Below are 15,252 nucleotides of genomic sequence, written 5' to 3'. Positions count from 1 at the left end.
CGTCTTTCGCCATGAAGTCCGACTGCAGATAATTTGTGCACTGTTTTGATGCCTCTGGGTCTGGGGTTTGATTTTTTTCATTGTTTCGTGAACCTATTATTTAGTCTTCAGCAAGGTCCTTGCCTTCCTAAATAGGTCAAGGGCGCCAGTCCACAGCACGTCACCTTTAGCTATCGAGGATTAAGTTATTTTCTCGCCAAGGAAGTCTTCACAATACACGACGGACGCGGAAGCCAATATATACGATCGCCGCATCCCACTGGATCTCAAAACTGCCTTGCTTCCCCTTTCGTGGCCTCATCTGCCTCTTAAAGGCGCCCGAATTCATCCTCAAGGGATAATCGTAGCATCCTGCAAAATTTTGACCAATATTATTTGGGGCAAGAATGGGTCCCGCGTGCGAAACGCCCTGGTGGAGCATGCCCGAGATTTGCACACACTGCGGCGGAGGCGATGTGGAGCCCGAGGGTCGAAGGGTACTGGTGCTCTGCTCAGCCTGCTTCGCTGCTGGGACGCATACGGGCTGCCACGAGGACGTGACTGGCGAGCCGCTGTCGTCAGAAATTACGCATGGGGATGGGTTATACTTTTGCGGCAAGGTAAGCCATGATGGGAAAAAGCGATCTCCATACTTTTGCTGAAAGGTATGTATGCGCCGGACGACAGCTCACTAATTCGTTGCGGACAGCTTATCTTGCACAACCCGGTTTTGGGCGCCCGCTTTCTCTAGGGCCGCGCGTAAAGGCCAAGCTGTGTCCTCCTGAGCAAATATTAAATCCACGTAATTTTATAAACATGATGAATGTCTGTTATATTTATATTAGTTAGTATACCTACCTAGCCGGGTGTGGACAGCGAGGTTCAACTGCGTGGCAAGGCTTCAATCTGCCCTTCGCGCTGGACAATTCTCCGAATTGTGGTATGCGATAAGGACACCTTCGAGCATACTGTGATTGGGAATGAAAATAACAGTATGCTCGAAAATGTCCTTATTGCATACGACAATCAAACCTGATATGGCATATGCTTCCATGATCTGAGTCATAAGCAAATGCGCTCCTTCCTATCCCCCTAACCGGCAACGTGCATCACAGGAGTGCCAGCGGAGCTACGAGGCGCTCGAGGCCGCGACTGGGCGTCGATCTCGCATCCGAGATGAGCCCGAGCAGTACACGTTTGAGCTGGTGCATTATAAGCAGGACGACAGAAGTAGGCACGGGGACGCCCCAGGGATCCCCCGCTGTGTGGTTTCATCCTGTCTGGCTGACCCACCTTTGCAGACCTGTATGGTGATTTTGAAGTCCTGAGTCGATGAATGAGGACGTTGGGGGTGTTTGATAACGTTTTCCATAACAAAAACTCCGCACATTTAAACACATTGGACAATCCAGTAATGTTTATGTTGTGGGGTTCCTACCGTCAGGGGGGACCCACATCACAGATCCGGCACGTACGGCAACATGTTGTACAAATATAACTGTAGCGAGGTCCACCATAACTCCTCTTGCTTTCAGTTTATCTCCAGTTCAGTGCCCCTCTCCCTCTCACACACGTACACACACACTAATAACAACAACACACGCACACACATGCACACGCACACACACACACGCGTACACAGTATCGCGGTGTATTTACCCTTCTTTACCTGTGCGCCTATTACCAGACCAGCAGCTCCTAAACCCCCTTCTTGCCCCCCACCGTTTGATACGCAGCTGTGAGGTCAGCGGTGGAAACGGCCATGCGCATGTTCCGGACCAGCTTCGGTAAGCGCTCTGCACGCGAGTCGCACTCAGCTGAGCTTGCATGGGTGGTAGTATTCTAAAAGAGCTTGGTCGCATTGGGCCCTCGTACAACCAACTAACGACTGCCGTACCCGATCCTGCAGCTCCGCTCATCATGGAGAACGGACGGGACCTGCTCGAGATGGTTTGTACGGCGTACGAGACACCTGACGAGGAGGTGGAAGAGGAAGGTGGCGGCCACAACTTCAGTAAGACGATGTGCCAGGGGGGCCTCGGGTGGAGGGGGCAGGAGGGGGGCAACTGCTTGGAATGGGAGTGGGGTAGGGTTTGGAGTCGGTTACGTGATCTGGGTCAGCGCTTGCATGATGTGGGTCGGCAGTCGGTTGTCGGTTGTTATGGGTCATTAGTCGGGTGCGTCGATTTGCTTCGTTTATTTGGACGATGTGGATCGCCCTTTCGCGATGTGGGTCACCGGCAGCCTTCCGACCTTTTGTCTGTGGAGTTGTGTAGAGATCATCCACGACAAGACGAAGCAATGTATGGTTCCCTCCTACCCCCCCGCCCTATGCCCCCATCAACCCCCACACCACACACAGACAACCCCCCTCATCCCTACCCCTCCCACCTTCCTCCAACCCCGGCCGTCAGGTGCTTTTCGTCTGGCAATCTTGCGAATGGGCGGCACCATCATCACGGCAGCAACGTTAAGGTACGGCATGCCAACTGTACGGTGTTGCCCAGGTGTACGACACGGCAAAGGGTAAATCTCTATCGGAAGGTCCTTCGTTTTCGGGCTTATTATCTTGTAACATTCATAATAACGGCTGCATGAAGACTCTTCTTACGTCCCTCGGGAGGTGGTTAGCCTTAGGGTGCCGACTGTCCACATGACCCGAGGTGTGTGTGTGGGGGGGGGGCGAAGAGGTTCCTTTGCAGACGTTCGTCGAGGTATTGTCTCTGCCGCGAAGGGCCGCAGGACTGTACGGCACTTCTTTGAGCAGCACCTGCAGCACCGACAGCAGCGGAGGGAGAGGCGCTGGGCTGGTGCAGTCCAGTCTGTTGTGTGATTTAGATTCCCCCCACCCTTATGTTGTATGACTTGGGTCCCCCTTCCATCCCGGCGGCTAGAAAGTTCTTCCATGATTTCGCCTATTATTCTGCCTTCTTTGGACTTCTGACTTGCCAGCCAGCCAGTAACTCGTCTCGCAACCTAGCTGGCCCAACGTCGCCGCCAAGACTCTATCCAAGTCATGACTGGTCAGTAAAAATATTCCTGATCCTGTATCTGTCGTCCAATCCTGGTGGGAGTATCCGTCTATCTCTGGCATCCGCTTCACTCGCCAGTGTGGCTCGTCTTACCCCCATGTAAAATAACGAAATTCACTCGTAGCTTGAAATTGTACCGTTGACCACCGTCTATGCGCGGATCCATGCAAAGTAAAGTAATTGCCGTGCTCTAACCCCCGGAAAGATGGGGTGGTAAGGTCCAACTGTGTTCCAACAGCGCCAGTGGTTGGCGGCCTGATGCGGTAGCAATGAACGTAACCGCACCATAAAGTCAACAATCGCTCTGTGGATGGCCCGGTCCGTGATTGGGGCCGCCTGATGAGGTGTGCGATTTCCCGCACCGGTGTGCTGTCGCTTGCGCGAAACGACGTCCCGGCTCCATCGCGCTGACTGACGCGGCGTATGTATGTATGTTGTTACAGGGTGGTTAACTTCGCCAGCGGCCCCCTTTCCCGGGGCAGTCCCTGCTCTCCCCTGCTAGAGGGGCACCCTACTCCGTCACCCCATCCGACTTCAGAATGTATTCGTTGGGTTCGTCAACTCACCACCAGCATCCAACCAAATTTATCGGATCAACGGCGCATCAACTTAGTTCCTGATCAGCTCGCATGTCAATGTAATCACTACCTACACCGTCAACAAGAAGGGGGGCCACCTCACTCGCACTCCGAGGTTTGAACCCGGAAACCTCCGGGAGCAGAAGTCAGGCCTTAACTTCTGCCAGCCGCCTGCCTGCATGTATGTATGTCCACATTCAGTTACACGACCCTTTTTATAACTATATTTCTGCCGTACATTTATCATTGCTCATTGCTCATTTGAGATACGGCTCATGTGTCTCAGTTGCATCCTCTCATAAATCCTGTTTGTCACGTCTGTTTTTGGTTGTTGGTTTGTTCGTTGTTGGTTGTTTCCTCTTGTTTATCGCAGAGTGTTCGGGAACAAGTTCGCCGAGATGCCCTTCGTCTCAACCAGGGAGGGGCACCGACGGTCCGGACATTGCAAGCGGCTGATGAAGGTACGTACGGATGGGAGTACGGAGGGTGAGAGCCGTACAGCACTTATCGATATGGGTTGCAAATAGGTAGATGTTTTGAGTAGATGATTTCTTTAAATAACCTTCTTAATTTATCTCCTCCTCCTCCTCCTCCTCCTCTCACCCACACCCACACCATTGGGTACTCACTTCGTTATCTTCAACGCGCTCCAGATCCATCGCAAAGGGTGCAAGTTTCTTCCCATTGACACCTAAACTCCCAACCGCTAACCGCCAACCGCCCCTCTTCAGGCGGTTGAGGATCTTCTGTTGGCCGGCGGAGTTCACTGTTTGGTCATTCCCTCCATCAACGAGCTGCTACCCATGTGGACAAACAAATTCGGATTTGCGAAAATTGCCACCGATGTGAGATTTGATTTTGGTTGGAAGGTTTTTGGGGGGATTTAGCAGCAGCAAAACCTTGCTAGGTTCGTGAATATGCTTACGTGTGTATTACTACATGTACGACAAGTACGACACGCCTGCTGTTTTTTTCCTCGTCGCTTGGTCCTTGTTCAGCTTGGTCGAGTGACCCTGTACGGCAATCCCGTACCTGACAACTTACATCATACCTGCCAATCCTCTCCCCTTCTCTCTCTCCCCTCTCTGCTTCTACTCTTAGGAGGTCGAGGGGATTGAGGACTGGATCGTCGACACGGACCGGGACACGTGCACGCTCGTAAAAAAACACATCCTGCCGCCAGGTCAGCCGCAGCCGCAGCCGCAGCCGCAGCGGAAGCTGCCGCCCGTCACGACTGCGTCTCAGCCGCAGCAGACGTTACCGGCTCCACCTACCGGTGCTGCCGGTGCTTTGTCCATCAGGCCCGGTCCCGCGGCCCGGGGAGGCGCTCGCGCGTCCGTGAAAAACTCACGGAAGCGAGGTCGGGCGCCAAAAATCGTGCTGTCCAAGTCCCTAAGACGGAGCTACAGCGACTACAGCGACGAGGATGAGTCTGAGGAGGAGAGCTTAAGTGGTAGTGATGGCGACGGGGACGGCGGTGGTAATGGAAAGAGGCGAGGTGGCGGGCACCACCGACCCGGGGGTCGCAGAAGCAGCGGCGGCGGCAGCGGCAGGCATCCCTCGCGTCGCAGTCGCCGCGACTCCGGCAGCGAATCGGATTTTGTACCAGACAAGGAAGAGGAGGAGGAGGAGGAAAAGGAGGGCGGTTCCGGAGCGGACGAGGATTTGGTCCCCGAGGAGTCTCTGGCGGGAGGCTCCGCTGGCGGCAAGTGCGCGCGGGGCGGCAAGCGTGCAGGCGGTGGCGGCGGCCGCAGATCCAAAGGAAAGCCGGCTCCCGATTCCGACGCCGCCGGGGCCTCCACAGCGGCAGCGGACCCTAAGCCCAAACGCACGCGCCGCTCCGGACCCCGGGCGCCCCGGCCCGCAGGCCCGCGGCTGTGGCCGCCCTCAGAGTCCTTGCCGCTGCACCCTGTGTACGGCACGGAGGTGTCAGTGATCCGGATTCCGGAGAATCTGCGGCCTGCGCCGCCGCCGATGCCGCTGGAGGTGGACATGGCTCGTCCAGGCCTTCCGAACGAGCCCTTCGAGCTGTCCATCCACTTGCAGGCCTTCATCGCGAAGAAGGCAGCAAGGGAGGCCGCCAGGGCGGCGGCGCTGGCGGCGGCGGCTGCTGGCGGCAGCGGTGATGCGGCGGCGGCGGCGGCGACAGCGGCTCAGTCTGGCGGCGGCGCTATCGCCGCTGGAGTGTCGGCCACGGGCACGGCCGCAGCGGCAGCGCCGCCCAGCACCGCTGCCATTGCCGGCGCTGCCGCCGCGGCTGCGCCGCCAATTAACCTGACCGCCGTCACGCAACCCACGCCATCGCCGCCGTTGCAGCAGCAGCAGCAGCAAGCGCTGCCGCAGCAACCACCACCACCCGTGCAACAGCAGCTACAGACGGATAAACAAGGTGCGGACAAGAAGCGGCGCAGGAAGCGGGCGCGGCGGAACGAACAAGATGGACAGCAGCCGCCGCGAAGGCACCGGGGACGGCGCCCCGCGAACAGCCCAGCTCAGGAGGCGGCGAGGCAGCGGCGGCTGAAGATCCGGCTGGCGGCGAGGCAGCGGCGGCGGGCGCACCGCGAGCTGATGATGGGCATGATAGTCGCCGGTGAGTTTTAGGGTTTTAGCGTTCGAAACGTTTTAAAGTTTTACAGTTCCGCGTTTTTGCAGCTCGCGGGGCCTTTGGGCTGGGTAGCATGGGAGCTGGGCCTTTACAGGAGTCATGACTGACAGACGGCGTTCGTGTCGAGGGCGCCATGGGGGATCTCGTACCTGGAGAATGGTTTGGGGTAAGGACATAATCGCTATGGCGCGAATGAGATCTGACCTCAAGCTGTCGAAAAAAAGTTCCGTACTTGCTACCCGCGCAGTAGAGTCTGCAGAAGCGGTAGGAGCTCCTGATTCAACAATGATAAGAAGTGTTTTGGATACGAAGACACGCACACACACCTTTTAAAAATCCCGAATGGCCCAGCCCACCAGTAGTACTGCTGCTGAATTTGATATTCAAAATTATGTTGAGCCATGTGTTACTGTTTTTTGACTAAAAACGCACTTACGTCGCAGATATGGTCCGAATGGAGTTGTGTCCCTTGGAGCCGCGGAAGCTGTCTGACCCTCTGTCCATTCTGAGGGCGCCCCGCCAGGAGCAGCAGCAAAACGACCCACGGGACATTGAACTGACCAGGTGGGCGTGTTTCTAGGGTGTCTTTCCATCCTCGAGAAAAGGAGCCGGCACCGAGGCAAGGCGGGAATGGGGGGGGGGAAGAGATGGGGTGTGAGGAAATGTGACAGTGTCGTTGCTACACGGTTGGGGCAGTTAAGATGTTGACGACACCATGCAGTCCGGGACTGTGCACAAAACAAACACTACCACTGTCATGCTAATTAGTCGATTGCTGAGCTCAATTGTTGTTATTGTTACAGGGTGGTTAAGCTCAATTGTTGTTGAATATTCTTTTGCCGGATCGCATCGCCCAACTGTGGGCATCGTCTTGATGCCCTGCTGTTTTTGTTGTTTCTGTTGTTTTGTTGTCGGTGGTGGTGATGATGGTTGTTGTCCGACAGGCTTCGTGAGGAGCACGCGGCGCTTCAGCGCAGTCACCAAGCGCTCGAGCTCCGACTGGCCGCGGCGGAGAGCGCATTGCAGCAGCAGCAGCAGCAGCGGCAGCAGCAGCAGCAGACACTCTTGCTGCCGCCGCCGCCACCGCCGTGGCCTCGGCTTTCGCCCCTGTCGCTGCCTCCTGGACAGCACCCGCCTGCGGAGGTATCGCCGCCGCCGCCCGCCGCAGCAACCACGGCCGCCAGAGACTCGCCGCCGTCGCCATGCTCGCCGCTGGCGGCGGCGCCTGACAACCTCAAGCTCGACAAGGGCAGCGAAGCCTCCGCGATGGCGACGGCGGCGGCGGGGGCGGCAGCGGACATTGCGGGGGGCACGGCCGCCACCCCTCTTGGCCACCCGCTCTTTTCCGGGTTCTGGTCCACGCCAGCCGCCCTGGAGCACCGCCGCCCGCAGGTCCTTTCCCCTTTGCCGCTGTCCCCCGCCTCCCTCCACCCCTATGCGGCCGCTGCCTCAACCCCCTCCCTGGAGCGACCAGATATCACGGGAGGCCGCCGCAGTGGCGGAGCCGCAGGGGCCCTGGAGGCGGCGGCGGCGGCGGCGGGTGCGGCAAAAGCTGCGCATAACGGTTGTGCGATGAATCCGGGAGCGATGATGATGCGGACGCCGTTGATTGTACGAATTGCACGGAGCGGCGACGGCTCCGCCGGCTGCGGCGATGGCAGCGGCGATGGCAGCGGCGACGGTGCCGTTGCCGTTGATGTGGATGATGTCACGAGCAGCAGTGCGAATGGCAACGCGATGAACAAGGGAGGCGGCCATGGCCCCGGCAGGCCGCTTGAATGCGAGGATGGCGGTGGCGGAAATGAAGCGCAGGAAGCGGAGGATGGAGGCGGCGGGCGCAGCGTGGGTGGCACCGCTGAGAAGCGGCGACCGGCAGTTGAGTGTACGGAAAGTCTTGTGACAATGCAAGTTGAGGGCTTCAGGACGTTCGAAGCCCCGGCGGATGGGCCTTCAAGCGTCGTGCCGCTGGACGCGGCGGTTGGCACTTCCGCTGCGGCGGCAATGGCGGCAGCGCCCTTAGCGGCGCCGGCGATGGCGGTGACGGGGATTGTGCGCAGCGGAATTTCGCCGCCATCGGAAGCGCCAGGCTGCAAATCGGCCGCTGCTGCTGCAGACGGTGCCGGCGGCGCCGACCCAGCGCATGCCGCGCGTCTGGTGGATGAGGCACCAACGGCAGGCTTGGATCCAGGCGCCGCCGCTGCGTCATCAGTACGACAGACCTCGTCCGTCACCCTTAACAAGGCTTTCCGTACTCAGCTTGACCTCGTCATCCTGGCGGCGATTGGGGCGGACGACACTCCACCGGATGGGGAGTACGCGCAGCGCCCACCGCGGCCGTTGCCGTCGCCGCCGCCACCGCCGCCGCCGCCGGCAGGCGAAACTGTCGTCCAATCCTCAGTTGAGTTTCGTCCAGCTGAGGTCGCGCCAGGTGGCCTCCAGGAGGACCGTTTTGGAATGAAGACCGGTACGAACGCAGCGGAGGCGGATGACAATGTCTTGGCAGCGGCGGCGAAATGCAACACGGATGATACTGTTGCTGCTGCTACTGCCGCCGTACCGACTGGCTCCGTCCGTATCCACACCTTTTCAATCGCCGCCAATGCCGCCGGTGGCGGAGGCACGGCCGCTGCCTGCGCACCTGGGCCAGGTGACCCCTGCGCCAGAAGCCCCGTCAGCGGCGGCGGCTGCAGACACGGCGACAAGAGTCCGCCGACGACGCCACCGTTTTCCTTGGCGGACCTTTCTCAGCACGTACGTCAGTCTGTTCTGGCGTCAGGCAGACAGCTGTACGGCTCCCCGCCATCCCCCACTCCCGACACTGCCGCCATCGCCATTCCAAACCGTGGGGAGGTCGAGGGCTGTGGCGGTCTTGCTGATAGTGCTGCCGATGGCTGCGTCAACGGTGGAGTCGTACATGGTGGTTGCGGCGGCGGCGGTGGCAGTAGCGCTGGTGGCGGCTGTATTGGTAACATGCAAACGCAAGTCTTGCCTATTACGACGCTATCTCAAACTGCATTGCGCCTGACGACCGACACGCCACACCCGTGGGGGGTCCGGCGACAGCTGGTAGGTCTTATGACTGATCGCACCGCCGCCGCCGCCGTCGCCACGTCGCCGCCACGGCGACACGGCGGCGCCAGCGCGATTGACGACCAAATGGAGCCGCCGCCTCCTTTTGACGGTCCGCCCGTCTCAGCCCCACTCAGCCACAACAGCCTCGCTTCCAGCAGCTGCGGCAGCAGCAGCAGCGGGGCAGATGACGGCAGTAGCATTGTCAGTCGGAGCCGCCCACGGAAGCGACGACTCGTCGTGACGGCGTCAAACGCGGCTGCCGGTGCTGCCCCGGTCTCGAAAAAACGGATCGGAAGCAGCAGCAGCAGCAGCAGCCTCAGCAGTGGCGCCGGCGGCGGCGGTGAAAGACCCTCCAGCTGCTATCCCCCGGGGGCTGCAGCGCAAAGGGAGACGTCCGCAACAACTCCAAATGTCAGAAGCGCATGCGAGGCGGAGGGAACGTATGGCACAGCGGCGGCAAGTCGAGGCTGCGGCCTGAGCTGCCAGAATGGCTCTGTCTTCGTTGGCTCTACAGCAGATTGCGCGCTGGATGCCGTCGAGGCGGCGGGTGTGGGGCAACTGACGGCCATGGCGGCGGCAGGGACGACCGGCTGCTTCCCCACCGCTGCCGTATCTTCTCCCAATGCCGACGGATCCCGACCGCCGCGGCCACCTGCCCAGCAGCAGCCACAGAGCCAACACCAACAGCAGCAAGGGCCGACGGAGGGAGAGCTGTCCACGTCGTCGTCAGTCGTAGCGCCCCTCGCGGGCGCAACGGATCTGGAACACGGACGGGCGCCGGCGGCGGCGGCGGCGGCGGCGGCGGCAGTGGGGCCAGCGGATGCAATGACGGCGGCAGCGGACCATAACGCCACAGATTGCATTGCGTCGCCGGCATCCCTTCGTCGCTTCGAGTTGTCATGTCTGTACCCGCTACTACACCACGTCGTTGCCGTACTTCTGGCGGACACGCCATCGCCGTCGCAACGGCGGAAGAGTCCCCACTTTCAGGATGGCCTCTCGACTGCACGGCGGAGGCGGCGGCAGGGCGCCGCCGGCAGCCCCTTGGGAGAGGGCGGCGACCTAGGCCCGGAAGCTTTGATGGTTGCGGCCGTAGCGGCGGGTAGCACTGCCGATGCGGAAGCGGACGGGCTCGGTGGCTGCGGCGGCGGCGGCGGTGGCGATGGATTAGCGACAACGCGGCCGGCATTAATGGCGGCGTTTGAGGCCTGCGCCACGGCAGCGGAAGTAGTCTGCGGCGCGGCGGAGGAAGCGGAGGCGATGGCGGCGGGAGCGTCGACAGGTACCTCTGCAGCTGCAGCTGCTCAGGCGTTTACTCCGGGGATGGCGGACGGGTCCCTGAATGCTGTCCCATTAGGGTCGGCAGCAGCGGCCGCGACCTTGCTAGCGCCTGTAAACGCGCATACGCCACTCCTACTTCAACTGGAACTGGCGGGCACCGCTGCGGCTGCTGCTGCCGGTGCTGTTGCGGAGGACGTTGACTGCTTTCCGGTTCCAGAGCCCGTCATTGGGACGCCAGACGCGGGCGGTTTTGAGGGCAGCACCGTCGCCGCCGCCGCCGCCGTTGCTGGCGGCGGCGTGGCAGGGGCTCCGGCGCCGCCGATGCCTTCAAGCTCTGGCCGCCTCGCTATTGTATCTAGTCCCGCGACAGGACCTTCTTCCGGGTCCCGGGCAACGAGGTCGCCGGGGCTGAGGCCCACGATGGCCGTTGCTCATGGCGGCGGTGGCAGCACCGGCTGCGCCACTGTTGACGTTCTGTACGGCAGCCCCGCGTTACCCAAGCATGGCGGACGGCTTGTAATGCTTGCTGCACTATCCGGCGCTGGTGGTGGCAGCATGCGGGAAGCCTCTGCTGTACGGCACGTCGTAGACCCGTACGATGCGGTAATAGCTGATGAGGGCGCTGTGACCGTGGCGGATGACGGCGGTGGAGTTGACAAGCCCCGCACGTCAACTGGTGCAGCAGTTGCCGCAACATCTGCCGCCGTCGCCGCCGCCGCCGCCATTGACATCGTCGGCGGCCGCACTAGCCCAACCGTTTCCGCAAACGGTAGCGCTGGGGCCGCGGGGCGGAGGACTTACAGCGGCAGCCCTTCCGACGCCACGACGACGGCCGGATTGCTGTTCCGGAAGAAGCGACTCACCCGACGGAAGAAAACCGCAGTAGACCTCTTCGGGGAGGACATCGTCCTCAGCGCCAGTGCGCCCTCAGACTCACCGGACTCCACACCGGGGAGCTCTTCAGTGCCGCCGCCGACACCCAACAGCGGCGGCAGAGAAGAACAACAAGCTGACGGCGGCGGGACTAAAGCTTGCTGCAGGACAATAGCCCGGTCCGCCGCCGCCGGGGAGGGCGCCACGACCGCCGCGATGCCGGCACTGAAGGCGGCCGCAGCCCGTGGCCTGGAGTTCGGGCCCGCTGCTGTGGCCGGGGATGAGAAGGCTGAAGGCGCCGCTACTGTGATTGCTGTCACCGGCGTCGCTGGCGGCGCACCTGCCGCTGGACAGGGCTTGGATAGCGGCGGCAGCGGCGGCGGAGCTGCCAGCAGTAGTACGGCACCTGACAAAGACCCGACGGGTTCAACTTTGGTCATCGCAACGATTCTCCCGTCGGGAAAGCCTGCCGTACGGACGGTGAGTACCGTTGCCGCCGGATGTAGTTCCAATGCCGTTGGTATCGTCGTACAGACGCCGGCGCCGGGGGCCCATCCCTGTACGGCAGGCGCAACTCCCGTTGCCACCGGCGGCACCGCCGCTGCCACAAGACCAGACGACCTGAAGACCACGACGAGCGCAGCGGAAGGTCCCGCCTCCGCCTCCGCCGGCGCTGTCGCTGCACGGTCGCCGCCGCACCCGTCAGGGGTTCCGACCGCAGGCCAATACAATGCCACTGGGTGTCGGGTTCCCGACGGCGGCGGCGGCGGCTCCAACGGTGGGGGTTCGTGTAATGGCGGCATCGGCGCTGAGAATGCGGCCTCAGAGGAGGCGTTGTTGGACTGGCTGGTGACGGGGACTCCGCCAGAGGAGGATATTCTGTTCGGCGTGACGGAAGGCAGGGAGGGTGGTGGTGGCCGGGTCGCCGGCGGCCGCGGCCGCGGCCGCGGCCGGGCTCGGGGCGGGGCCCGGGACCGCAGCGGCGGGGTGTTGGATAGTCCTGTGAGCAGCAGCGCCTACCTTGACGAACCGCTGCGGTCGCTGTTCCACACCATCGATGCAGACATGGCGGCCGAGCGGTACGAAGAGATTGCCACGTCAGCATTTGGCGGCAGCGCCGCCGCAACAACGGCGGCGGGGGGCCCGGCAGCAGACGGCGGCGGCAGCGAGCTGGCTAGCCAAGGCAGCCTGTACGGTCAGGATCAACAGCTTCAGGTTCGTCGGCGCCGGTGCCGCCGGCAGATACCCGTACAGGAGCATGCGCTACCATCGCAGCCGATGTCGCAGGTAGCACAGCAGCAGCAGCAGCAGCAGCTTTCGCCTTTACGTTCAGCACCCCAGGCCGTCTCACGGGCTATCAACGGCCCAGACCCGCAGGGAGCTGGCGTCCAGGCGGCCGACGCGGCTGCTACTGGCGCGGCACTCGGGGCTCTCGACAGCCTGGCGGAGTTCTGCGGCCGGGTGGGAAGCGAGGGACCCACCAGCGAGGATGTGGGACTCGCCAGACAGGGCGTGTCGGCGCTCGTGGATATGCTGGTGCAGGACTGATCTAGGAGGGAATGGCAGCCAGTGCTGATAATGGTCATATAAATATATTGGATGCGGGATGATGAGGGGAGAGGTGACACGAGATGTTGGCTTCGTGGAGAGGGTGCGGTATTATATTTTGGGGTGAAACCGGCGCATGGAGGTAGACTAAGGAGATTGTGATGAGAGGCGGAGCGGCCCCCGATGTTGCAAGTGGCTGCTGTCAATGCGTCTGGAAGAATGGAAGAAAGCAGAAAAGCGATAATTGGGTCTCCTTGATTTGGAATGTGTTGAGTTCTGGAGCGCTCTGCTTCCCGGAGGCTGCGTGCTCTTCGTAAGTAGGAGGGACGCACAGTTGGCGATTTGGGGTTTGGCTGCCATAAGGGGGGGGTTAAGCCACGTTTGAGTGAAAGAGTGGTACGGCATATGAGATGCGAAAGCGATCTCTATGGGTTTTCCGATGACTTGCGGAGGCGGCCTTCGATCTCCGCAGTCAGTCATTCTCCTGAGCTGCAATATAGCCTTAGACAATATTGATGAGAGGTTTTTCTTAATCTAAATTTCAGTATGGATCTTATCGGGAGCTGTGACCGACCCACAATTGGACCGCACGCGTTTGAACGTGTGAAATACATTATGTCCTATAGCCGTCGCGGCTTGCTGTACAGTTGTTCGAGATCCCGGATATGACAGAGGAAGGCGGAACAGGGGCTGCCAAGGGCCGTACACCACTGTAGACAGACAAGATAGCAGGAGCGGCCCCCCCCTGGCGGCCCATAGCTCAGGCGAGGCCTAGGTTGCGCGTGGTTTCCATTGCGGGATCATCTTACAGCTGGGTCTATAGCTGCACCATGTGTCCGCCTTCCAGCGACCGTGGGCCTCTTCAGGCGCCAATCGGACCGCTGCTGCGCTGCTCCCTTGATGCGCATGGGGTGCGGCATGATTCCGTCCTTGATACCCACGGTGCTGCACATGGCTGCGAGTTTCTCCCGGAAAGAGGTATAGCTGAGGCTGCAGATTGGTGATTGAACAGAGCCGGTCCTCTGCTGCAGCTGGTGGCCTTGCTGTGTCGCCTTTACCCTGTTTGCGCAGCAGCGGACACACATCCTCCACGGGCGCGGGGGAGCTGGGGACACGGGCGCAGTAACCAAGCGACAGCAGCCTCTCTCTCCCTGTCAAGCCCACTGGGCAAGCCACGGCCTCTACATGCGCGATCCGCACGGTCTGCCCTTTGCCCTCCTGGTCCGTTTTGGACCTGGGCAGTGTAATGGCCATGTGAGTGTCGTGCAGGGCGAGCGAGTAGATCATGCTTCATGGATATTTGGGCTAGATCGTTGAATCTCAGACCTGAGGTTCGCGGGTTTCCTAGGAAACCCGCGAACATGACCGCGATGGCCGCTACCATCATCCGGTCTGGCAGTGATGCATTCGGCCAAGCAAAGTGCGCAGCCAGCATGCGGACGTCCTCTGGTTGCATGCTTTCCCTTTGCAACTTCTTTCCTATTGCAGTGTGCGCCTGATTGGGTTCCGCACAAGGTAGTATGCAGGGTGCTCTGTGGGGGAGAGGAGGCTGCGAAAAAGTACTGAGAAGAAATACCGCTATGGCTCCTTGTACTGGAGCATTAAGTTGGGGCATGTAAGGGCACGAGGCCTAGTAGTATCTGTGCGCATGCCTATTACTCCTGTGAAAGCCGGGGGGGGCCATAAGGGTCAGGGGCCGCAGCGATCCGGCACGGGGTAGTTGTTGATATTGTTACAGGGTGGTTAAACTTCACAAGTGGCATCCTTCCCGAGGCAATTCCCTGCTCTCCCCTGCTAGAGGGGCACCCTAATCCATTCAACCCATCCGACTTATGAGTGTACCCTTTGAGTTTGGCAACTCACCACCAGCATCCAACCAAATCTAGCGGATCAACGGCGCGTCAACTTACTTCCTGGTCAGCTCGCAAGTTGATTTGGGTAGTTGTTTGGAAGTCAACAAGGTGTTGGCAAATGACAGCCAGTTAGCTGCACCTTTTGGACCTCGTTTACCGTAGACCCTGGCAGGAAAAGGTCATACGCCTTGCCCAGCTCCCTTAGCCCTTAGCCATGGTCCTGAGTCAGGTAGGGCCACCAGTAGCGCGTCGGCCAGAGGGGGACAACCAGGCAGATGTACACCTTGCACAGTTCTGCGTGCCCCAGGATGTTTAGGTGGCAAACTGAAAGGCGGGTTGCCCAGTACTTCCTTTCCCAGTGGAACCGAAACGTTACGTCGCCAATCGCCAACCATTCGGCGCCCTGCTCCACTAGAAGGCAAACGCTCCCG

The 15,252-nt window shown here is 60.5% G+C and overlaps 2 protein-coding genes across 2 annotated transcripts; one reads left to right on the top strand and one right to left on the bottom strand.

Moving 5' to 3' along the window:
• Positions 1 to 386: 386 nt before the first annotated feature.
• VOLCADRAFT_117404 (uncharacterized protein) lies at positions 387 to 12,968 on the top strand (the record flags this gene model as incomplete). Its single annotated transcript, XM_002949918.1, has 10 exons — positions 387 to 599; positions 1,095 to 1,209; positions 1,716 to 1,766; positions 1,889 to 1,993; positions 2,394 to 2,454; positions 3,963 to 4,050; positions 4,321 to 4,434; positions 4,691 to 6,179; positions 6,638 to 6,758; positions 7,139 to 12,968. 10 exons carry the CDS (start codon positions 387 to 389, stop codon positions 12,966 to 12,968), a joined length of 8,187 nt encoding a protein of 2,728 aa, XP_002949964.1.
• Positions 12,969 to 13,170: 202 nt separating this feature from the next.
• Positions 13,171 to 14,424, bottom strand: VOLCADRAFT_90319 (uncharacterized protein; the record flags this gene model as incomplete). The annotated part of the gene is made up of 4 exons (XM_002949817.1): positions 13,171 to 13,277; positions 13,798 to 14,027; positions 14,169 to 14,202; positions 14,295 to 14,424. The coding sequence occupies 4 exons, from the start codon at positions 14,422 to 14,424 to the stop codon at positions 13,171 to 13,173; spliced, it is 501 nt and encodes a 166-aa protein (XP_002949863.1).
• Between the last annotated feature and the right edge of the window lie 828 nt (positions 14,425 to 15,252).

Source organism: Volvox carteri (assembly GCF_000143455.1).
Source record: "Volvox carteri f. nagariensis unplaced genomic scaffold VOLCAscaffold_16, whole genome shotgun sequence".
NCBI classification, from domain to species: domain Eukaryota; kingdom Viridiplantae; phylum Chlorophyta; class Chlorophyceae; order Chlamydomonadales; family Volvocaceae; genus Volvox; species Volvox carteri.
Note: the sequence above shows the minus strand (reverse complement) of the source record. Positions and strands in the feature narration are given on the sequence as shown.